The sequence below is a fragment of the Strongylocentrotus purpuratus genome, unplaced genomic scaffold, assembly GCF_000002235.5.
Source record: "Strongylocentrotus purpuratus isolate Spur 01 unplaced genomic scaffold, Spur_5.0 spur5_scaffold_5, whole genome shotgun sequence".
NCBI classification, from domain to species: Eukaryota; Metazoa; Echinodermata; class Echinoidea; order Camarodonta; family Strongylocentrotidae; genus Strongylocentrotus; species Strongylocentrotus purpuratus.
The window spans coordinates 9071222-9096012 of NW_022145611.1; the positions used below are offsets into that span (position 1 = coordinate 9071222).

The 24791-nt window shown below is 37.5% G+C and overlaps 1 protein-coding gene across 2 annotated transcripts in view; it reads right to left on the reverse strand.

Annotated features, from left to right (window-relative positions):
• The window catches only part of LOC583322 (disheveled-associated activator of morphogenesis 1-A), a 106421-nt gene that overhangs the window by 22745 nt on the left and 58885 nt on the right, over window positions 1-24791 (reverse strand). For both annotated transcript variants that reach the window (XM_030999775.1, XM_030999776.1), the window contains exons 4-8: window positions 24074-24142; window positions 23518-23606; window positions 22631-22766; window positions 18462-18659; window positions 7709-7819 (exon numbers count right to left, since the gene is read on the reverse strand). In XM_030999775.1, coding sequence (XP_030855635.1) covers window positions 7709-7819; window positions 18462-18659; window positions 22631-22766; window positions 23518-23606; window positions 24074-24142 — 603 coding nt within the window. The remainder of the gene's footprint in view (window positions 1-7708; window positions 7820-18461; window positions 18660-22630; window positions 22767-23517; window positions 23607-24073; window positions 24143-24791) is intronic.

The window sequence follows — 24791 nt, forward strand, 5'->3', positions numbered from 1 at the left end:
ACCATGTTCATTCACATGTTAATAAGGAAGGCACTAGTTACCAATAGACCGGTTAACTAATGTCTTTCAATTCATGCGTGCTTTTTTCCTTCAGAAACCCTGGTTACCAACTATTTAATTCACCTGCTATGCATAACAGGAAATCCACTCTGCATACATTAGTTGTTGCTATGCCTGGCAAGCATCTGGCAAGCTTTTGAGTTGTCAAGAGCAGCTTTTATTCAATAATTATGTATAGAATTTGTAAACAAGTCTTTTGATGCAAATTTATTTGAAGAGCTTAGTGATGCAGTTCATTCACTTGTAAGAGCTCTTCCATTTCAATAGTCAAAGTGCACTTTGCATTCCTAAGTTGTTGCTATGCCAGGTAATCCACTGGCAAGCTTTAGGTTTATCAAAAGACACCATTGTTACAGAGGTATGCATGAATCTGAGAACATTAGTGAAGTGGTTTATATTCAGCCTATACCAGTACACTGTTTACAACTACCGGTATTTGATGTGTGAGAGAGAGAGAGAGAGAGAGAGAGAGAGAGAGAGAGAGAGAGAGAGAGAGAGAGAGAGAGATTGAGGAGTCCTGAAAAGGATTCTCGGTAATCTATTGTGTTGTATCTATTTCTAGGTGTTTGGGGACAGTATAGATACTATTAAGCAGGCACACTTTTGAATAATGTGTGACTTGGGAATGAGAAGATTGGGTTTAATCACTATGAATATGACTGACAAAAAAAGCGGACAAAATATACAGTTCCTCAGGTAGACAAAGAAACATCCCTTCACTGCCATTATGTACAAATGTGTAGAACAGGTGTCACATGCATATTCACCTTTTTACATAATGGCAGTGAAGGGTTGTTCCTTTGTCTACCTGAGGAACTGTATATTTTGTCCGCTTTCTTTGTCTGTCATGTTCATAGTGAATAGAGATTCATTCCCCAAGACATGCATAGAATTAATTCCACATACTGGTGGGCCCTTCATTCAACAAGTTATAAATATCCTTCTTCAAAAGAGACTTTTCAAGGTAAATCCTAACAAGTGTTTTGAAAAATGTGGAAGTGTTTGGAAGCTTCCAAACACTGTAAAGCACAATGGACAGGACTGTTTAGTTAGAATTCATTGGTTACATTATTTACATCATTTATCAAGTCAGAACTATTGTCAAGAAATCTGCACTCTCATTCTCTCTCTCTCTCTCTCTCTTCACAACTTCCACCGGCATTTCTCACTGCTTCCTCTTCAACTGTATCACCATCTCCCCTTTCACATCAATCTCTCTCTCGCTTGCTCTCTTTTCTCCCTCCCTCCCTCTTCATCCCTCCCTCTTTCTCTCTTTTTCTCCCTCCCTCTCTCTTGCTCTCTCCCCCTCTTTCTTTTCCTTCCACCACTTGATACAATTCTTTTGTCAGACACAAACATATCCCAATGTATTTGAGCCATTTCTCTTCATTTTCTCCTCTATTTCTCTCAATCCCTTTCTCTTCCTTGCTCTTCCTTTTCTAGTTACATGTTAAACTATTCATCACGCTACGGGGGGGGGGGGGGTCCTATGTTTCCACTATCATCAAACGGGCTCATCCTAAATTAGGCACAGTACTTGTACACTGCAAGGGCCAGACTAATCACAGCTCAGAGGATACCGCTTTTGCGCTTCCTCCCACGAGCATCGGCTCTGTCAAATCTATCACGTTTTCCTGCGGGAGGGACGGACGGGACACACTACTAACGAGAACTGGATTCCAATTTCTCCCCTCAAAGGTGGCAAAGCTTTTTGATGTCTGGAGTCTGGAGTATCTATCACTTTGCGGACAGCTGTCCCTGTATTAAGAGTGTCTGTAATCTCCCCACAATTCTGAAGTATCTTGCCAATGATGTGATGCACAGGGAGGGGGAAATTGATATAACAGCCATGATATGAATAGATCCCTCAGAGTTTGGTTTGTGTTGTTTGATATTAAGCAAAGAGACAATTAGTGTTACCAGCTTTTTAAATTAATCCCTGTGGCTACCAAATGAGCCCTTCGGAATAAGCTTTGCAGTATAAAAGTGCTGATATTTTCTCACAATTATGACTAATGATGATTTTTCTTAATAATTTTTTCATTTAAAAGATATCAAAGATACGATGCAAACATTGCAAAGGGGGATGGATCATTGATATAACAGCTTTGTTATCATTGGACCCATTAGTACAAGAGCAAAGTATATCTTACTCTTGCCGTTTTTACATCAAACGCATTTCACTAAATATTCACACTACACAACCATAACTGCAATCCAACTGCCTATTAGCTTCAAAATTTGACGGTGAAGAACCTTTTCTCAACAGGTTCATTTCTTGGCAATCACACAACTCATTTGTTAGCACTCATTACGTAATTGTGACACGAAATTGGGGAAATTAATACCACTGCCAATGTGGGAAGGAGAAAATTAACCGCGTCTCCATGTGAATAAAAACGAGGATGTGCTGATTCCAAAAGTAAGATTTCAGATATAAAAGCTATAACCTTAAATTTCAGATTTCAAATTGATCCTGGAGTAACATTTGGTCGCCACATTCACTTTTGAAATCTGGAGTCGAGAGGAAACGTTCAATTTGGAGCAGATTGTATAAATAGGGTCTGCAATTACGACCGAACCAACCCAACTTCCCCTACCCGTGTGTTATTTCCTTTGTTAACTGACAAGGAAAGAAATGTCAAGTGACATAGAAATTTTCATTCGGTCTATTTTCCATTTACAAAGAGAATTTCTCACATTTAATATAAGAAACTCTTATGCACTTTCACTGAATTAAGTATATTGACCTAATCAACAACAAAAATGTTCTATTACACTATTGCCTTTGCTAAGTACTGCAAAAGTATTTTTAGAGGACATTTGGGGAAGGAAAAAAAAAAGGGAAAAAAAACGTTATTTGACTATAAAAAAATAAAATCTTAATATGGTCTGTATTGCAATTACGATCAGAGTCATGTTATTATTTTATATCCAAGCTGTACAAGAATCATTGAACCCTAAATGGGCCAGTTTGTCTTCCATTTTAGGAGCCTTCCCCCAAATTAATCACAATTTATTGCCCAATTACCTTCCTGCCTTTGCTGGCAAAAACATATTTTCAGATTGAAAACATGGCAAAGACATTGAATTTGCTACTTCTTTACAAAAAAGAGAAACAGGTCATGTGGAGGAACATTTGTTTCCTATTTCTAAATCTGGCTCGTTCCGAGGATCGCTGATGATGATAGGTGAACATGGAGACATGGTTTAAAGAGTGGGTCTACCGGGACTGAATGTATTCTAATGGCAGAGATCCTGTGACCTTATCCGCTAGCCATCTCCTGGGAGACTACTGGCTTGAGCTTCTTCTAACGACTGTGTTTACATCATCCACAAAATTAGGAAGACATAAAAAGTAAGTTAATGATAACAACAACAAGTTCACAACAACAATTATCAAATATTCTCATATATTTTGGTTTTAGTTTGGCAGACTACAGAATGATAATCATATAGCATTGAGGAATGACTTCATATCAGGTATAGATTGCTAGACCTGGGTTGAGACACATATCTGTATTTAAAATGCCTTGCTAAAACCCAAAGTGAGGTCATCCACAAACAATATCCTTTTGTACTTGAATAAAAATGTCTCAATGGACCATCTTCAAGCTCGATATTTCTTTCTGGGTGATTTTTTGTCAATTGGGATGGTGTGGATATATATGAACTGAGAAATCTTCCTGATTCGACCTTTCTCATTAATTTGTTTTCTACTCTGATTCAAACTTTTAGAAAATAAAATAGCTTTGACTGATGAAATATATAAATAAGGATCGCCAGTTCACAGCTGAAGTTCAGCATCTTTTGCGAGTTGCTAAAAAACATTTTGAAGAAAGGAATATGGCAAGGTGTGTGACAGTTTGGTGAAGCACACATTTGGGTAGTAGGGCCTCTCAGATAATCTTTCCATAAAGAATGGTATGAACAAACCCTAAAAATAAAAGTTTCATAAATAGCCGAGATGGGAAGGGGGAGAGGCAGACAGACAACAACCTTCAGAGCGTTGCTCCTGCCAAACTTTGCTATCCGGGAGGAAGGGATGACAGGACATGAGTGACTCAGGTGACTTGAGGGAGAACTGGGAAGGGTTAAACGAGGAGAGGGAGAGGGGGAATGGAGGAAGGGGGTTGTAAGAAGCAGAAAGGGTTGGGGAGAGAAGGAGGAAGACATGATAGAAGAGGTTTGACACATGGGTGATAAGTAGAAACCTGGCAAGGGTAATATTAGAAGGGAGAGTGGATGATGGTGTGGCGAAGGGGTAAGGAAAGCATCCCTGGGAGATGGGGAGAGATAGGAGAAAGGATGACAGGATTCTGTGCCTCTGGTGACTAGGGGAGAGCATTGGAGGGTAAGAAGAGGAAAAGGTAGATGGCTGGATATGGGAGGTGGTAAGGGTTAGCAAGACTTGGGGAGAGCTGGGAAGGGTAAGAGGAGGTTGGGCTTCTAATGAGGTGGGGACAGGGTAAAGGGGGTGAGGATCTCAAGATGACAGGGTATGATTTGACTCTGGTGACAAGAGGAGAGCAGGGGAGGGAGGAAGGAGAAAAGGGATAATACATGGTTGGGGTTAGGACAAGGTAGGGGGACAGGGTGAAGGGGATGGTGATCTCAAGATGACAGGCCATGTTTCAGCTCAGGTGACAAGGGAAGAGCAGGAGAGCAGGAGAGGGAGAGGAGGAAAGGGAGAGTGAACGGTGATGGAGAGGTCTCAGATACATTTAAGGGGCAAGAAAGTGAGTGAGAGACAAAAGAGGTAGAGGAACTGTTAACAGATTATCTAAACTCAGGTGACTCAAGAGAATGGGAGGGTGGGGAAATGGGAGGGGGGAAGGGGGGGGGGAGAGAAACAGAGAGAGAGATAGTATGAGAGAATAGTAAGGGCGGAAGGAAGAGAGAGAGAGAGAGAGAAAGAGAAAGAGAAAGAGAGAGAGAGAGAGAGAGAGAGAGAGAGAGAGAAAGAAAGAGAGAGACAGAGAGAAGGGTGGATGGGGGAGGGCAGAGGTAAGATAAAGGGGTAAGGAAATGAGTGGGAGACAGTGAGATAGAGAGGAAAGGATAGGAGACAGGTGAAGGAAAGGGAGTGGGATTGAGAAGGAAACATCTTCTTCCCCCCTAAAGCATCACATTACCCCTATTGGTCAGGTGACAATATTTGAGTGAAAAGGGGAATTGATAAACTGGTCAGGGAGATAGGCCTACATAGAGGGGGGGGGGGGGGGGGAGAGAAAATAAAAATAACTTTTTGTACATTGAAACTTTTTCAGGAAGAGGAATAAGAGAAGCAAGATGCTGAATGCAACACAGGGAGGGGTATTTTTTTCCTAAGGGATTAGAAGCTTTGGGTAAATTTCAAGAGTCTTTACATATTTTTTTTACTTTTTAAAGGAAAATAATGTTAATCCTACCCCAAATCTCTATCTAAATGAACAAACATGTCGGCTGAACAGCCTGAACTTTACAAAATCAAATAGTGCATTGATCTTCTTCCTTTTTATTTTCTTTTTGTACTGAACTCTTTGTAACATAACATTAGCAGTGCCAAACAGCTTAATCCCTCATTAATCCAATAATTAGGCAATGCCAGAACTCATTAAACAAATTCTCTAATGCAGCCAAATATTGGCATCCTAATTTCCCTCCTTCCTTTTTTTCTTTGAAACTTTGCCAGAGGCTACTATACTCTCAAGTAAAACAGAAACACAAGTAAGTTTGGCATTGCTCAACTTTAACTTGAACTGTAAGGAAGCCATCAATAAAACCAAATATTTAAAATGGACATTCAGTGTCAATAAAGATGCCAGATACAATGTTTTTTAAATGGGGAAATTATTCTAATAGCTGGTATATTTTCCATTCTTGCTCTCATTTCTTTCAATAGCATTATTAGGGAGTTCCTTGCAGAATGCAATCTGAATGCATTCTTTTCTAATGCTCTTTGTTTTACTTTTCAATCTATCTATCTATCTATCTCTGAATTTTGCCAGAGGCTATTATGTTCTTAAGTGGGAACCATGTCAGGCTTAGAATGACAGGAACGAAAACAAGCAAGCTTGACATCTCTCAACCTTACTTTGGGCTGGAAGGAAGCCATCAATAAAGCCCAAAATGGAAGGTGGAAATGAACAATCATTAGCAGAAGCCGGAAAAACACAGCTACCATGCTTTCCTTTTTTTTTTTACCACTGACAGCACGATATTCCCAAAACAGGGTCAAATACTGATTCTTGCACACCGTCAAATAAAAACAATATCCACCAGCATTTTCTGGCCATCATAGTAATGACTTGATTCATCAAGTGCAATGTATGAAAAAGACAAAAAAATATATGCCAGATACACACCAAAAAAAAAACACATTCATGCCCATACACCTTCATAAATTGTCACTAAGAGCCACAAAGGCATTAACTCTATGTAAAAGTACACCAGTTGATGTATTCTGAATTTCTGACTCTAGTACATACTATTTTTAACCCATTGTCAAATGAAACAAATAGTCCCTGTACCAAGCCTATGGGAGAGAGAGAGTTTATGAAGATGGTTTCTCTATTTTAAAGAGACTGATTAAACCTGCCCGGATCGATGCAGATTATTTTTGTGTTTGTCAACTCTTGAAAAGCAACATGCTGACTTTGCAAATTAGTTTTTTCCTCACTAATTTGGGTCAATCATCAAAAATTAAAAATCACTATATCCCCGTCAGGATTCTGTCTATATTTATATCTTGAAACCAGAAGCAATTCTCCTGTTTTCTCCTCAATTTGATGTCATTTTTATCTTTTCTTGCAATTCACAAAATGTTCTCATCAATGACCCTTTTTCCTTTTTTTTAAAAAAATTCTCCTTCTTTATTTTCTATACTGGAAGAAGTCTGGATGTGCACTAAATTTTTATAATAAAATTTTTCTTTTTTCTTATCATCCTCAAAACAAATAATGTAGTTTGGAATATCAACTTATTACTGGCATCTCTTTTCCCACTCGTTGCTATTCCTCTTCATCATTCAACAAGATATTTTATTGAACAAACAGATATAATAATCCATTCATTTAATCATTTAATCTCCAATTAACACTAATCACAGAACCAGGCATACAACATGAATGCTAGTCATTGGCAAGGCGCTGAAGGAAATCCTTGCGCAAGGTTAACCCATGTGCACCACAACAACGACACTCTCTCTAGGCTCATTGTTTCCATGGCGCCAACTACAACAACCTGCCAAGTTTCACAGTTTTGGTTTCACTGCTCGCACCAAATGTCACGCAGCTGTGTTTGCAGACTCATATCTATAGTATAGTCATTCAAAGACAATTCTATTGCCAAGTACCAGCTTCCATTCAATATGATGGGAATATACTGCCTGTTCAGAACCAGAAGGGCATTTAAAACTGCAGAGTGGTAGGATTACAAGAAAGCACCATTATTAAGAGGTCACATCGAGAGATTCACCATGTTTGGATGAAATCTGTGAGTAAAAAGACATGTGTCCTACAGGTCACACTGCACGGTATCGCCTTGTAGCAGATTGGCCAGATTTCAGTTTGGCAGGGCATGGAATGAGGTATGAGGTAGAGCAATGGACCTATTCAGGTAGCTCCATGAGGAGAAGGATGAGTTACTCAACGATGATCAAGCTTACCTCTCCTGCTCCATACTTGATGACGGCATTGATGAAGGACATGCAGGCCGTCTTGAAGTGGACGTCATCTCTGTATTTCCCTGTACTTCTGTCGAGATCGTTGATTAACCTCTGTAAGTGGGAATAAACAAAACAGATTAAAAGTCAGATTACTTATTTGTGTACAGTTCTTTGATCTTGTAAGATGACAAAGAGAGTGTTGAAGATGTATACTAGGGTCCCAGAAAAGTTTGATAACTGATCTGCCATAGTCTCCTGGTCTCGAAGTACACTAAAAGTTGTTTTACATGGATTTATAACGAGTTTAGTTTTGTACCACAAAGCAAGAGTCTTGAGTGGAGAAGAGGACTAATATCTCTAAAAAATGTCTAATTTTTTAATCATTTATGGTAAAAAACATGGTATTGACGATCTTAGACAAGGGTCCAACAAAGAAAGATGAATGATCCACAGCATATTATAGTGAAAAAGTATCATTATACATTATACACTTGTACCGAAGCAAAGAGCATCTGGAAAACAAAAATATATCTCTACCGGTAATCATATCAATTTTTTTTATCATTTAGATGATCTAGAACAGAAGTGTTGCGGGTCTTAGACTAGTCTAGAGGGCTAGATATAGGAAGATGACTGATCCGCACTGTCTTCCTGTCTTGTGTCGGTGTGGTTGGGGGCATCCCTAATCAACAACAGGTGCCTTGTGATCATCGTCACGGCAACCACACTCCTACTCACCGGTCCCGTGAACAGGGGAGCGGTGCGGAGCCATGATGGCCCTCCCTCAGATTAGCCCTTCCCCTGGTGCGTGAAGCACCCTGTCCTGTGAAGCACTTAGTCCCAGCTATGGACTTGAAGAGCCTGACTTTATTGGATCTCCTGATGGATGATACATTAGGCTGTTGCCATGGCTACACTGATTGGTAATAACATCTATCTAGACTAAAGTTTGAGTTTGATGCTGAAAAGCTCTTTAATGATAATAATTGTTAAAACTACATGGCCAACCCAAAAATAACCACCCAAAGTGTCAAATGTTTTAACCAAACCCTTCACTTCAATAAAGTTTTATTTTTCTATTCAGTACTTATTATACAGCAGCAACAGAAATCAAGTTCTTAACCTAAATGTATTGCCAACAGGGAGCAGTGTTTTCCTCTGTACTAAAAAGACTACTGGATTAAGAGAAATCAGGAATCAGAGGGTTAACTTTTAAAAATCTCCCTCTTTCATTCCTTAGGAAATCATAGAAATGCACATGTTCTATAGTTTTAGATATTAGACATAGTGATCGATAGGTGGCCTACACTTGACATCAATAAAGTTCAGCTGGCTCAAATGTTATCATTAAAATGTTTCCTTCTAATTGCTTCTTTGGGAATATTAAAGCACAGGCTACGCACGTGGGTAGAAAGATTAAACAGACTTCAAAGAAAAAATGTCCTCATGGTTCACGCAATCTGTGGCAACATTCAGGAGAAATTAAGCTATTTTGGAACAATATTTAAACCAATCATTCCATCTGTTTTCTATTAAATCCTGTTGATTCAAGATGATTTGATTTTGACCGATTCACTAAACCAGGAAAGTGATAGCCACATGTATAAGCAGGATCCTCACTTGGCTAAATTAATTTCCTAAATCCTATAACATACACCATGTTCTAAAGCTTTATTTAGACATCGCGAAGCTTGTCAAGGTTTCGCATCTGTGCACTTAAACTCCAATTATTAAAGTCTCAATGATTTAGCTTCACTTTCCTCACGCTACAAGCAGGAGAACATTAGATCAACATGGGTATTCATGTTATAAGTAGTGACATGAAAGATGTAATAGAAAACTTCCAAAAACATTAGTCTTACTTAAACCAACATCTTTTTTTTTTTTTGGGGGGGGGGGGGGTCTCATCAATGTTAGATGATTTTTGACAAGCTGTACGCATTCATAATGAACCAAAACCAATTCTATTCATCCAATTCTTATGAATATCCAACAGATATGTATAAAAATCTTTCAAACATCAAGAGATGTTGCTTTTACCCAATTTTGTCACAAAAATGAATAATGTTGAACTTAATCCACTATGTAAGATTCCCCTTGTAAATCAAATGAAGGCAGCGTACACTTTGAATCACAGGTTAAAGCAAGGATGTTTTATTCCACCATGACCCACAGGAATTACCTCGGTCAGGAGAATATGACACATAATGGTTATTGAGACAAGAGTGATAACCACTTTTAATAATCATGACTCAAGCTCTTCATGCATCATTCAATACATAACAGAGGAGAAGTGAGAGAGGATGAAGGAGAAAGAGGCAAGAAGAGGGGGGGGGGGAGGAGAAAGAGAGAGAGAGAGAGAGAGAGAGAGATATAGGGGATGACTAGGAAGGGGCTAGAATGCAACAGTGAGAAACAGAGAAAGATACATTACCATTCAAGGGTTAAAAGAAAGACACAAGGTTGAGATAGAAAGAGACAGAAGAGGGCTAATATAAAGGATAAGACAGACAGAAATATGAAAATCTCCCAAGTAGAGTGAGAAAAGAGATAGGCAAACATAGAGAAAGAGAGAGGGAGGGGGGGGGGGGGTAGAAGAAGAGATTGATAAGGGAGAAACAGAAATAGGGGAGATTTGTATGACAGATGACTGTGTGATGAGAGGGGAGAGACAACATCTAAGAGAGAGAGAGAGAGAGAGAGAGAGACAGACAGACAGACAGACAGAGAGACAGATAGAGACAGAGAGAAAGAGAGAGAGAGAGAGAGAGAGAGAGAGAGAGAGAGAGAGAGAGAGAGAGAGAAGCAGAGAACAGTAAGAGCATGGCAGAAGTCATGACATGGTGAGTGGTCATTGACATGATCTGTTATCCTTTGACTACAATGTTTACGAAGGGAAGCATTAACTGGGCCGTGACCAATGATGATGATGTTCAATGTCCTGTATATCCAGGGCCACGGGGAATGAATGACCCATACTAGATGTGAAGGACTCCTGAAACAGCATTGCAGGTGACACCAAGAATCAGTTTTATATTCCCTCTTGGTCATGGTATAACTTACATGCAACTACAACAAGCTTTCTTATAGGGTACTTTTTTTTTGGAGGGGTCGATGCCCCGATAATCAAATATAGATCAGTTTATAAACTAATTCATTACCCAAATTATTTTTCCTACACATAGACCCTCATGGTATCCAATGTATACCTTTTGGTTACCGGTACTATCTTATTACAAGGGCAAATATTTTCAGGAGTGTCGCCTTGATTTTCTAGATTAACCTAAATCGAATCCTTTGGCCAATATTACATCAAGGATAGAACATGAGCGTGGGCTATAAGGATCCTTGTTATACTTATCTCTTTTATTTTCAAAAAATGTATTTTTAAATATGGATGTTCAAACAAAGTGATTAAATCAAAGCTAGACAGAGCGGTTTCAGTTTCATTAAGCCTCTTTAGACACAAAATAATACTAGATGCAACCCAGACTCTTAAAGAATCTCAAATAATAATAATAATAGCTAGTTCTTATATAGCGTTTTTCAGGACCGAAGGCCCTAACAAAATGCTTAACAGATATATATATATATATATATATATATATATATAGATAAGGTGAACGTTTAGAAAAAATTGTTATCCACCCACCCACCCCTCTCTTTTAACATATTGCATAAAGTGACATCTTGGTCATTTTACTCTTCATTTCCTCCTAATTAATGACCCGTCAACCACATTTGGTTACTCATGCACTCCGGTTTCCTTCAACTATCATAACTTTGTTAAACCTCAACCACCGCAGGACAATGTTTTCTTTAAAAATACGACATTTGGTATTCCTCACCGGGCAGGCATTGGCAGACATGTAACGATAATACGGAATTACAATCTTCAGATATTTTTTTTATGGAGTGTTTTGTAACATGAACATCATGTGCCATCATGTTATACTGCATATACAGCCTCTGTAACCAAATAGGCTGGGAATGGATGGTGTACAGGTGTCACGTTTCTACGGTGTGTTCATATAATTTTCTGAAGTCAGAATAGGGAACAAGAAACAATGGCTAACTTGATGTTCATAAGATCAGTTCCCTTTTGGGGGGGGGGGGGGCGGGGGGGGGGGTAGAATCAGGTTTTAACTTCATGCATTTCTTTCTCTGTAATAGTTTGCAGTGAAGGTCGACTTATAAGCTAAAACTTTGGCTTTTAAAGTATTACCAGTTTAATGATGCTAGATGTATAACCACTTAGTTTGGATTAGTTTCTACAAAACTTCAATAATCAACTCTGGTTTAGAAATCTATCACTTTACATTTCTGTAGAAATACTGTATACTATCCAACTTGATAACAGAAAAAACAACCCTGGCAATTTTGAGATACACTTTGACTGCACTGGTAAACTTGGCACACGAGTGCCCTAAATGTCATCATATCAGGACGAAAATGAGTTTCGGATGCACATGGTCTATAATGTCAAGTGACTTTCAAATTTCGACCCAAAATAGACTTTCTAAACGGTAGTTTTGACACCCCGCGGGAGTTCAGAGTCGGTAATTATCCACCAAAGTCATTAATGATTCATCCCTAAAAGAGCGTTCCCATTGGTATGATATTTTGTTTTCATGACTATGGCTGGCACAATTAACTTGCCATCTGTTTTACTTCTATGAGACACAGACTGATGTGCAATGGCATTATACAAAGGCAAGGGAAACTCCACACTGCCAGAACCGACACTCTGTTTTGGATGCTGTGCTGAACTCCATAACCCATTGTATAAATTTACTACGTTAAGCAAAAAATTAATGTGAGAGACAAATAATAATGGCACAACATCTCTCTCCAAAAAACGAACTTTTAGCGTATCATCCCAAACAGACAAGCCCGCTCCCTGGCACTTTTTTTGAAGGTCAAACTGAATATCTACAGGGGCTATCTGCCCTCAACCCAATAAAATTACCAACAGTCTGACTGAACTTCTAAACCAACCAAACACTGTAGCCTCCTTCTCCTTCTAAATCCTACAGAAGCTCTATAGCTAACATCCAGGATACGAGTCTCACCGTCACAAGACACTAATGATATGGGTTACGGGTCAATTTCTTCAAAGTAAATTTTCTCGGCGCCAATATCACACCTCATTTAGGAACCATCATCGACCTTCGGCCCTTTATTCAGACTACCTCATTTCTTGCTAGTCATCTTGATTCAACTAGGCGACTCCTTCACAGTTGGTTAATTAATTTCTTCACCCATTCAAGGGTCATTTCCACTTTCAGCTTTATAATGCCATATTTTTGTCTTGTTTTCTCTCAGCCCATGATGGTGCGTGTTTCGTACAGTTTTCAGACTTTTTCCATTAATGATTGGTTTCCCCAAGTATTCTGCTAGTTTTAAATAGGGAGGCAACAAAGGGAACCTATGGCTTTAATCTCTATCCAAGGGACTGGATAATGAGGATTATCAAAGTGCTTGTTTTATATAAATAAATAAAGATGGAAAGATCACGTGGCAGCTTTAATCAATTACAAAGTCAAATGTTGTTTTGCAAATTATCCTTGACTTACGAAAACAAATATGCTATGTTAAAGATTAGTTCGGGCCTCTGAGATTGCAAGCAGACATCCTTATAGAAAGTCATGATCGGAACTTTCTTTTTAGAGAATTCCAAGTTTTGATTGGCAAGATCCAGTGTTAAGTCTTATTCACACAAGATGTGCAAAACTGCCTTTAAAAAATTTAAAAAAGTTCCGCAGAAAAAACCCTGACAAAAGTGTGTAATGTGCTTCATATTTATTTTTTTGAAAATATGAAGAAGAACTTTTAGAGCTCATTGTTATGCACAGCTCCTTTTTTCCAATCCAATTTGGTCATCTATTCACACATCTTTTCACACATGAATCCGTCATATTTTGACTCAAAAGTTTGTTTTAATGCAGTGATACTGCATGACATTGCATTATATGTGAACAGGGCCTTTGACTTTCAAACTGGAAGCAGACGGAAGCCCTCATTATTCCTGTCTAAGATTTCAGGCTCAAAATATTGTTTTGATGATTTTTCGATTCTGATTATGGCAATCTCTGGGAATATCGAAGACAGTTGCTGAGAGCTTATAGAGAGCACCCAGACATCCTTGGTTCAAAGCCACGGCTGATTTTTGAAATCCATATCAGACTCTTCGGAAAATGAAGAAAAAGAAGTCGTTTTGGGATTGGCAGGCCTATAGCAAAATCTATGGGGATTTAATTGCTTATTAGCTACCTTACGTAGCTAAAAATGGCCCGATTGGTTATCATGATATCATGATAGGCAACTCCAAATGGTGTTGACACAGATTTTGGGATTTATGCACTTATTTTTTGAAAATTCCATTTATTTAAATATAGGCCTGCATGTATGTTTCCATTTATAATTGACTTCATTAAATGTCATTGGTACAGCTGTGCATTGTATCTTTAATTACAGAATTGACATCTCTCATCAACTTCTTGGAGTGATTAAGTGATACTACTGCCGCCTCACTACAAGAACTTGATAACAAAATTGGGAATGGAATTATCTTGCCTCTTTTACTTAAAACAGCATATCATCTCTTGAGAGTCAGAGACGTATTAACTGACAAACTTCCCTAGAGTTAATGTTCTTTTTGTTCCCAGCAGATGATATCTTTTGTATCCACGTACTTCAAATCTATCCTGTGACACTATATGTTACACATGAACTCCCCCTAACCTTGATATAAAAACATTACACCCTAGCTTTCCCCTCTCTGATATGCATAAGCACGATCAAATGGGGATGGGATGGGTGGGAAGAGGGTATTGCTATTACCAAGGGTGACCTCTGTTTCAACCAAAGATGTGGAGAGATGGGAGATCCTTCAGTGATACAGAACTACAAAGGGCATAAGAGGTATCCTTGGGGAATCCCCTGAGTGTAATTTGATAAATCATCTGTTGACAGCTGTATATAGGCACTACCACAAGTTCAATGATATATTTCTAGCAGTCGTCCCTCTAGAATGAAATTGTTGTAGGAGATAGGAAAGCTACAGAAAAGAGGAAATCTTAATACCCCGGTAATACCAACAACACGAATGCCAGGCTAACAAAAAGCTGAACCAAAAGTCGCATTACCCTGTATTGTTTCTTAATTTGGCTCTAAAATAAAACTGCACCTGTTCTTTGTTCTTAGCATGATAAAATTTAAGTGATGTGCATAAAGGCCCTACGCATCGACTCATTCAGGAAGAATCTATAAACCATAATTGTTTTATTTGTTCATGTTTTTTCACCCTGCAAATCAAAACCCATGACGAATGAAATAAATTGTATGAGAGTGTCCTATTTCTACCCATCTCAACTGAATAATCCCTCTCGACAGAGAAAGGAAAAAGGTTGTCACTCTTTTCATTCTTATCTTAATGCCATCTCTCAGCTTCGTAATCCTTCTACACCTAATTGCTCGCTCCCGTCACATTTTCCTGTCAAATGCATTGACGAATATTCCTGCTTCGTAACGAGCTCCCAAATTAGGTATGATTTCATTATGTTCATCGATGTCGTGCTCGTAATTGGACCAAAATTGATGATTCATTGCCTCTTCCCCTACTTCAATGAAGAAAGGGCTTTACTTTTTTTTGTTACAAGGTGGAGAATCATTTGATGACAAGTTTAATCACATTTCAATAAGTTGGACTGCCTAAAGTAGACAGACAAAAGAATGTGAAAGTGATTTCTTAGAAAGTAAAAATTGAAGAGCTCACCTGGTTCAGAGCAAATACGTCCTACAAAGGGCAATTATGATGTTTGAATGGATAGTAATGACCTAAAGTTGTCTCATAAACAAATACTTGTTTTTTAGGATATAAATATAGGAGCAAAGGGTTTATTTTCTCATTTTGAATTATATATATTTGACATCATATATTCCATTTGTCATTGATCATGATTAAATTCTAGTTTAAATTGTATGAAAAACAAGTAAAAATTGATCAATGGTTTTGAAATGGATTTCATGTTGCCGACTTGAAGATCACAATTTTAAGTTATGATTTCTTTTCTTTATAACATTCCTTTCCATGGACTCCAGCTCGAGCTATCCGAGGCGTAAATTTCCAAGGGTTAATACCCATATCTCTTGAATATGTGTCATTTCTGTTCATTAAACCAAATTTCGCACTGTAGCAAAAATTGTTTGCTCTCTCGATCTGCCCATGAAATCCTAGCAACCTCAGCATGTTTGAAAACAATAATGCCACAAGACATAAGAAATTAATCATCTCTGATCGGTTGATGGCGTGACAGAGGACGCCAAAGAGGTTTCTCATTTTTTCAGGAAAACCACTTTCCCTTGCTCCAAGGCACCCTATATATATGCCTACCTCCCCTCCAAAAGAATACATAGATGGCAGTCGTGTCTGCTGGGCTTGTGTCTAGACTCCCTGGTAATTAGGTTAAATAATTAGGTTGTTGGAAGAGAATCCCTCATGGTATAAGGGATAGTAGTTGGGGGAAGGAGTTACGTTCGGTGATGTCTTAATTGTTGCGATGTGGTAAGGAAACTGGGAAATGACATGGCTTGAAGCAAAATGGATGATCAAGGGATGGTTTTAGTTGATGGGTTTTTGCCAGGTATTGAATGCTCTGCCATTTTGTGCATTAAATTAACTTGTTGGAAAGAATCCCTCTTGTTTATGGGATGGTGGTTGGGGGAAGGAGTTACGTTCGGTGATGTCTTAATTGTTGCAATGTGGCGAGGAAATGAGGAAACGAGGAGATGACATGGCTCATAGCAAAATAGATGATCAAGGAATGGTTTTTAGTTGATGGGTTTTTGCCAGGTACTGAAAGCTCTGTCATTTTGTGTTTGAAATTCAGTGGCTAAATAACCCAATCCAGATTAATTACAACTTAGAAGTATCAACAATGCTTCCTCCATAAGAGATGTTCTGCACAGAGCATGTATTATTGGTGTGTAGTTTTTGACAACTTTGAAACTGTTCTAACCAAATGTATGTGGTTTTGATATACAAAAACCTTGTGTATGTTGTCCTGCAAAATTTGATGGAAAATGCTTAAGATAAAATGAACTTTTATTTGAGCTGCAGAGTTGATCAATGGTGCATGTGAAAAATCTTGTTAGAACCCAGACATCACCATTTCTAATAGGTTTTGCAAAACATTGTTTATGGATCTTGCAAAGATCTTTGCCAAACAGAATTATCTTTATGAACTCTATACATCCAATACTCTGAAATGGAACACGATATGAGCAAGAGTATATTTGGACAGCCACATAAAGAATCTATCAATTAAAAAAGATACCGGTATCATTTGCTGCCAACTATTAAATTCAATGCCCCGACAGTATTGGAATTGGGATATGAAAGTGATTCTGGAATCACATGCTAAAATAGCTGGCTTTGAATCTCTGATTTCCAAGAACACTATAAAAGATCCTTGTATTTATTAAAGTACAACCTGATGAAAAGGGACTTCAACAGCTTCAAGGGATCCTAATTGGCGTTTAAATAATACTCTCTCAACTCTTTAAGCTCTTTAACAAAGTGATATCATAATGACACTTAATCATGAGGATATTTTGCTCATTCTGAACAGTTCAGTGAACAGTGGTCCATTTCTTAGCATGGTAATAGAGAAGGGATATCAAGGAGGCTTTACATTCCTGGATGGATAAAGTGACTGGGCGTAATCGGATCAAATTCGAGCTAAAGACGGACGGACGGGTCATTATGTGTCAAATGACAGTATGAAGACGATGCGATCAACGATATCTAATTACACTACATAACATTGGTATCGGTTACATAATCTCTAAAGCAGCTTAAAAGAGCACTAGGGAAATTTGATGTCAGAGCAGTGACATTGCTGATGTTTATTTTTGGTTTTACCGTTATGATATTAATCCTGCTCTAGGGCTTTTTGTTTAGTAAACATGATCTATTTTTTCCAAATAAAGACTGTACAAGGGCTCATGATCATTTTAATTGCCCTTCAACAATTTTTTATTTTCTGTGATACTGAAATAATCTAGTGATATAGACTTGCTCATATGATCTATTGCACATATTATCTATTTTTTCATAAAAAAACTGTATGGGTTCATGGTCATTTTAATTGCAATTCAACATTGTTATTTTCCATGATGCTGCAATAAATCTAGTGATATAGACTTGCAACATATTACCTTGAACAAGTTGGCAACAAAACAACAATTCAGGGTATCATGCTATTTGTCTCATATACATTCAGGCAAAAAAAATGTTGTTAATTTAAAACTAGTATTTCTTTTTTTGAATGTTTCATTTTCATATTCATGTTATTTTTCTTGTGTATAGCCGTCTTTCAATAAATTTTCTTATTATCAATTGTAGCCGTCTACAATCAGGATTTCCCTTGAATTGCATCATTTGAATCTCTTTTCTGAGATTGCTACTGCAATGATCAAAACAAGCACAAAGATATGGCTAGGTACAAGTCTAAGCAATTTCAATAATGCCAAATTGTACCATCTGATACCACATAAATGTCATTTCCAATAAACGTAATAAAGAAAAATTCTCAATCAAATCAATTAGAAAAATTCCCCATCCCATCGATTGAGACGATTCTGTATCGAATTAATCAAGGAAATTCCAGACTTCAATCCGGAAGCAGCGCTATCTTTCTCCACCGATTGAAACATACCTAAAATCTTGTCCTCTCTGATTAAAACGTACCTGAAATCTTGTCCTCTCGGAGGCAAACTTCTGATAGTGGCACATGGCGTCCAGGACCTTCTTGTGGCCCCCGGGAACGAGGCAGACCCCGCCCATGATCTCCAGGACGGCGATCTTGGTCTTGATGTTCTCCGTGATCATGCTCTGCGAGATGGTGTTGATGGACGTCGGGTGGGCCAGGACGTTGGCTCGGCCAAGCTACAAAGAGAAGAAAGAAAGAAAAAGAAATTAATTAATTTAAAAAAGAAATGAATTACAATCTTAGATAAAGATGATCAGCCAAGCTGCGCAGGGTTTGGAGGAATGGGTGCAAAAGCTGCAAGACATTAGAATTAGGGTATTACATGTATTTTGGACATCATTTAATATAATCATTAACTTCATTTTCTCTGCAATTATATTTTGTGAGATGATATCCATCGTTATAAATCATATAAATGCTTAATATTATAGAGTCACATATTTTTATGATAGAAATAATGCACTTTTCAGTGACCAATCATTCATAATATTTTACAGTAAGCCTAATCTTATCTAATATTTTCCACTAATTTATGTAATTTTATTTTTTTCTTCTTTTGAGTCAATGCAGAATACATGTAAGTGATGTAACTGTGTACGAACTATACAAAGTGCAACAACACTTAAATGACGTAATTAGCACTTCGTACAATAGTCGTAAAAATGGAAATCGATAAGAAAAATGGATCTTGAAACAAATACATGCGTGAGTCAAATTATTCATGGACATTCTCTTTTCAAAATATACGCCCTGTATTTTTTTCTTCTGTAATTTTGCAATAAGCAGAAGGTGTAGGGATGCCACATGGCGGCTAACTTCACACCAACGTCAGCATTGGGATATGGGGCAACGCCTCGCTGAAGTTGTCAACCAATTAACTGGCAGCCATCTGCTCAGCTAACGCTACTGTAAAGTGATGTTGTTGTGATACAGTGGGAAAATTTGGTAATTTTTTTACCTATCTCACTCTCTCTTCCCACAGGATTATAAATGTGGGTACATGTTTAATCGTGTGTTTGATCATTTCAAGGTATACATTTGAACTTTTGTTTTTAAACATGGCAAGTAACAAATAGAAGAAGAACTAGAAAAATCACATACCAAAAAAACTACAAACTCTCACAAATTTTGCGAGGAGTCCATAATCAGGGTTGCTTCATGCTGCAAAATTAATGAATTTTTACAATTCTCAAATTTCACATTTCACATTTCATGAAAGGTTCTAGTTTACAGTCAAATGATACTTACTTAAAATATCTTTCAATCAATAATTTTCTTACAAATAAAAGCAAAAAGTAAATGCTCAATATTAACACTGCAATATCAAGCTCTCCTTTTATGTTTAAAAATTGCACAATGTGATTTTCAATGATCCGCAATGTCAAATATGTTTTTATAAATCTGTGAGAGGATTAATCCATAAGCCACTGCAATTTCCAGTGTGAATCTTTTTAATCCCATCGTATGGATTTGGTCAGGAAGGATGCTAGGAAATAAATGGACGTTCCATTCCCAGAAACAGAATGAGTCAGTGGCCCGTAAATCACATACTCTCTGCACAGACCGTGAGAAATGTCATGGACGATGAGTGTCGCACGTAACTTTATGTTAAGATATGTGTGCATGTATCACAAGATCGGAAATGACTTCACTTTGTTCATGGATAAATTATTATATTAAATTATTATTATTATAACTTCACGTTAAGATGTGTGTGCTTGTATTAGAAGATCGGAAATGACTTCTACTTTGTTCATGGACAAATTAATGATCTTTTCCTCAGAATTTCGACAAATGTATTCCAAGTGTTGTTTTTTTTAGGGGGGGGGGGGAGATTCACATCAATTTCATAACTATTAAAAGAAATTTTGATTATTTGAGTCATGTTAAAATATAGTTTTACCCTCCAACCACGAGGATCAGCCACATTTTTGTTCAGCGACTATTATTAAATTGTCTGAAACACTGAAAGATTTTCTATTCATAAAGCACTTTCACTTGGTATGAATGAATGCCATGAGCTTGTGAGACAGGATATTTCACACTGAGAAATTAAGCTAGAGTGAATTAAGTATCCAAAAGCTGCATCAAGAGGAACATGGGCTTTGATCGAGGGAGGGCGATTCCCAGGTTATTCTTAGCATCCTTCTCCCCACTTTCTCACGGTCTTACAGGATATTACCATTTTATGACATAATTGGTGACCTGTTAGTGAGTCTCCTACATTAACTGACTGTGTGCACCCATGGGCAGAACCAGAATTCTGTATAAGGAGGGGGTGCACAATCCTGAACAACAAAATTATACTTTTAGGTGCCTTTTGGGTCAAAACTTTGAAAGGGGGACACATTGTTGTGTGTAGTACCAGTATGCCAGATTGCCAGGCTGGTTGTGCCTCTCCCTTAAATCCAACCTACATGATTTTCAAAAATTGAATATTCTAGTCATTACTTATGATCTTCATGAAGGCCAGAAGTGCCCACTTTGAAAAGAAAAATTTGATAATACATCTACATTATAATAATTTTTATCTTTTGTGTGTTTGGGACTGACTAACCTTATTCTATTTTCAAATGCACCTACAATTAATTCATTGAATTAATTAATTAACTGTTCTGAAACTATGTTGTTATATCTTTCTAATGCCTCTTTCAGTTTCATTAACCTTTCTGATGTGAAATAAATCTATCAATTAATTAATGGTGATATTTATTCTTATTTCATTTTCAATCTTTTGTAATGTGAATACGTTGCCTATGAATGTGACACCTGTTTCGTATCGCCATATGGTATATCGAACGCATGACATTATCTTTTTCTTTGTAATCAGGGATGTATATCTGTAGGGTGATATTTGGGGATTATTGGGGGTTTGGATTCATTCCCAATGTGAACAGATTCCCTACCACGGTGACACATGTTTTAGCATACCTTTGTAATGATCTATTTGTGATCATTCCTCCCCATCTGAACGGGGTTTTATGTAATGTGCTATTTATGCATCGATGTGGGCAGAGGGTGGTTGGCTTTCACTGATAACATCTAACATGAAACAACATCTGTCTCAATGTGAACAGATCCCTTAAGAAAGTGACATGTGTTTTCACACCACAGTATCACTGTTTGATCTGTCTCATAGTACATTATCTTTCCGATGTGAACAGGAACAAAAATGTGATCTTGTTATATCAGTGTGGGTAAAATGAGAAGTTGATAATCCCCAATAACTCTCCCAAACCATCGTTTGGAATATCATAAGATTTGTTATCAAGGAGACGCACCTTTTCATACCACAATGATCTGTAACATGGTAAGTGACCTTGCAAAGAGGAACATAAATGTAATATTTTGGTATCCCTACATGTACATGGGAAGTTCACATTCACTTATAACCATCTTACACCTTACACCATCTTTTTTCAAATGTGAACACATCCCTGAACAAGGTGACACATGGTTCAATACCATAATGATATGTAACATGGTATGTTACCTTTTCAGTGTAAACAGGGACGGCAATGTGATATTTTGGTATCATTGCGTGTGGATGGCAAGTTCGCATTCACCGATAACCATCGTACACCTGCTAGATGGGATCAGATAAGGTTTCCCTTTGCGTCAAATCTGAAATCTTAGAAAGTGTTTACCGAAGGAAGGGGATGACTGGCAATTCCTACCTTTGTTTAGAATAATCTCTTCAATCTTTTTGTCCTAGTGTTGCCTTACATAAGGTCTTTGTTTTCTAATAACCAACAAATGATTGATTTTTGGAAATGGATTTTGCTATCATAGGTTCAATTACTGGGTTATCATGATACAACTTGTCTAATTACATATATTCAATATGTTGTGATCAAATTGCTTTTATCCTATTTAGGGCTTAGCCTAATCTAGCCAGAATAGCACTTTAAATTTACTATGCAGATTTTCGGTTATTGGATTAATTGCGCTCCCATGGATTAAGTTTGCTTTTGATTCCTTCTAATATCTTAAGACTCAATGAATTATTCATAAGGACTTTCTTCTACTTCTTCTTCTTCAAGATAATCTGCCTCCTTCACTGCTGAAGATTCTTGCGTTGTAAAGTGTGTGGTGTGGCGACATAGGGATACTTCATGATTATTCATGAGGACCTCATCATACTTACTGAATTATTCATGAGGGCTTTGATACAGCCAATCACCGATGTGTGGATGGGGCTCTCCATGGTTTCAAAGTCCATCTTCTCCAGGAAGTTGAGGAGGACGGAGAGACCATCAAGGTCTAGAAACCTCATCACAAACCTATAAAAGACAAAGATATATTGATAGAAATTATATGAATATCAGTCAGTGGCTTGATGCTCATCTACAGATAAGCACACACTTACAGCAAGAAGCACACACCCTTCAATCAAAAAATTTATAAATCAAGATTAGTTTCTATACATAAAAGTAAAATGTGAAATAATTGATTACCATTACATTTCATGTCTGTACCTTTCCTATTGCACTTTTGTAAATATTTATCATGTGTTTCATTTTTTGCACAAACTGCCCCTGAGCATTTGATTGTCAAGTGGATTTTGCGCCTTAGAAATCTTATGTATTATTATTAGCTCCCAAACAACATTATGCTTTAAAAGCCTTTTTACACTTATTTATTTCTTGCTCCAAGTGATGTACAGCTTTACATCCATTCCAAGGGGCTGGGTAGCTGTGGAATGATGCCTTACCCCAGAGAAAATGGTTGTTTTTTAACATGCTTCAGATAAGCCATCCACAACCCTGATCCTGTGTGACAAACCCCTACATCATCCTATTCACGGGACAGACTCACTTCATAGGTTGTATCCTGAGGCTGTCTCAAAACTATTAAACTTAAAACAACCCTCTGGTATTAGAACTTACCACCTATTTACATCCTACTCAAGAAACAGACTTACTTCATAGGTCGTGTCTTAAGCAGTGTCTCTACACTATCCATCATCTGTAAAATAAAAACTTGATACAAAAACCCACAGCCATTTACATCCTATTCAAGAGACAGACTTACTTCATAGGTTGTGTCCTGAGTGCTGTCTTCAGACTGTCCACTACTTTGGTCCTGTTCGCGACCTCGTCTTCCCCCGATGTGAAAACAAGCTATAACACAAGAAAGAAAATAGTACATCATATCAAATAACATGTTGATGTTTCTGCATAAGCATAATGTGGTGCGATGTATTAAGATACATGTATCACTTGTTCAAATGTTTTTGCCTTGATATTGTTAAAGGTATTAATATTCAACTCTTGTGTGGTTATTTTCCAAATTTGTAGGGACATCAAGATAACAAATAGAAAAAACAAAGGTGTTTTTTGTCTAAAGAAACAAACAAGTATATATATATATATATATATATATATATATATATATATGTAGCTAGTTCTGACATTTTCCACTTGAATGAGTTTAAGAAACTCCTTCAGAAAACATTGAGAGAAAAAAGAGGTAAAATAAGATTATCCTTTAGCAAGAGTGCAAGTGCAGTGAATTGGTCCTATATTATTCCCTACAATGTGGAAATGGATCATAAATATCTTCTCATGATTTCAAATCAAATATTTACCGTCATCATTGCATTGATCTGGTCCAAGTAGAAGTCAGGCCATGATGCAGAATTGGGATCTTCTTGTTCCTGCAAATAGAGAAGAATAAGGAGATAAGTGGAAAACAGTTAATCAAACTGAAGAAATTCCTATCTTAATTATTATATCACACTGATATAACATCACATCAACTGTATAACATTCAGAATCAAAATCTATTATTGAAATTTGTATGTGTTACTGCTCATTGAATGTTTATGTTAAAATATCAGTATACAATGTGATGAGAAGGAAGATAACGGGAATGAAGGCAGCAATATGGAATTCCTTTAAATGTTCTTGTTTAGTTATGTTATTGGTATGTCGAAGGATTATCAATACTGCAGTCATGTGAATGAACATACATGTAGTAATAACTCCTCAGTGAATGAAACAGCATTAGTTCCAGTATCAGTTTAACCCAAATGCTAATTTATTAAGCCGTTTATGGGACAGATTTGTACTCTGTCTACATGAAGCAAGAGTGGGAGCAAGGACTCCGAGGGGAAGGAGGGGAAGGAGGGGAAGGAGGGGAAGGAGGGGAAGGAGGGGAAGGAGGGGGGGGGGGGGCAAGTCTGAATAGTAGCTGAAAAAGTCTGAAAAGAAAGAAAAAAGGAGGGGTCATCAACTTGCTGTGCCCCCACCCCTTCTCACTCCCATTCACCACTGAGAATACTATTTCATGTTTTGACTATCTAT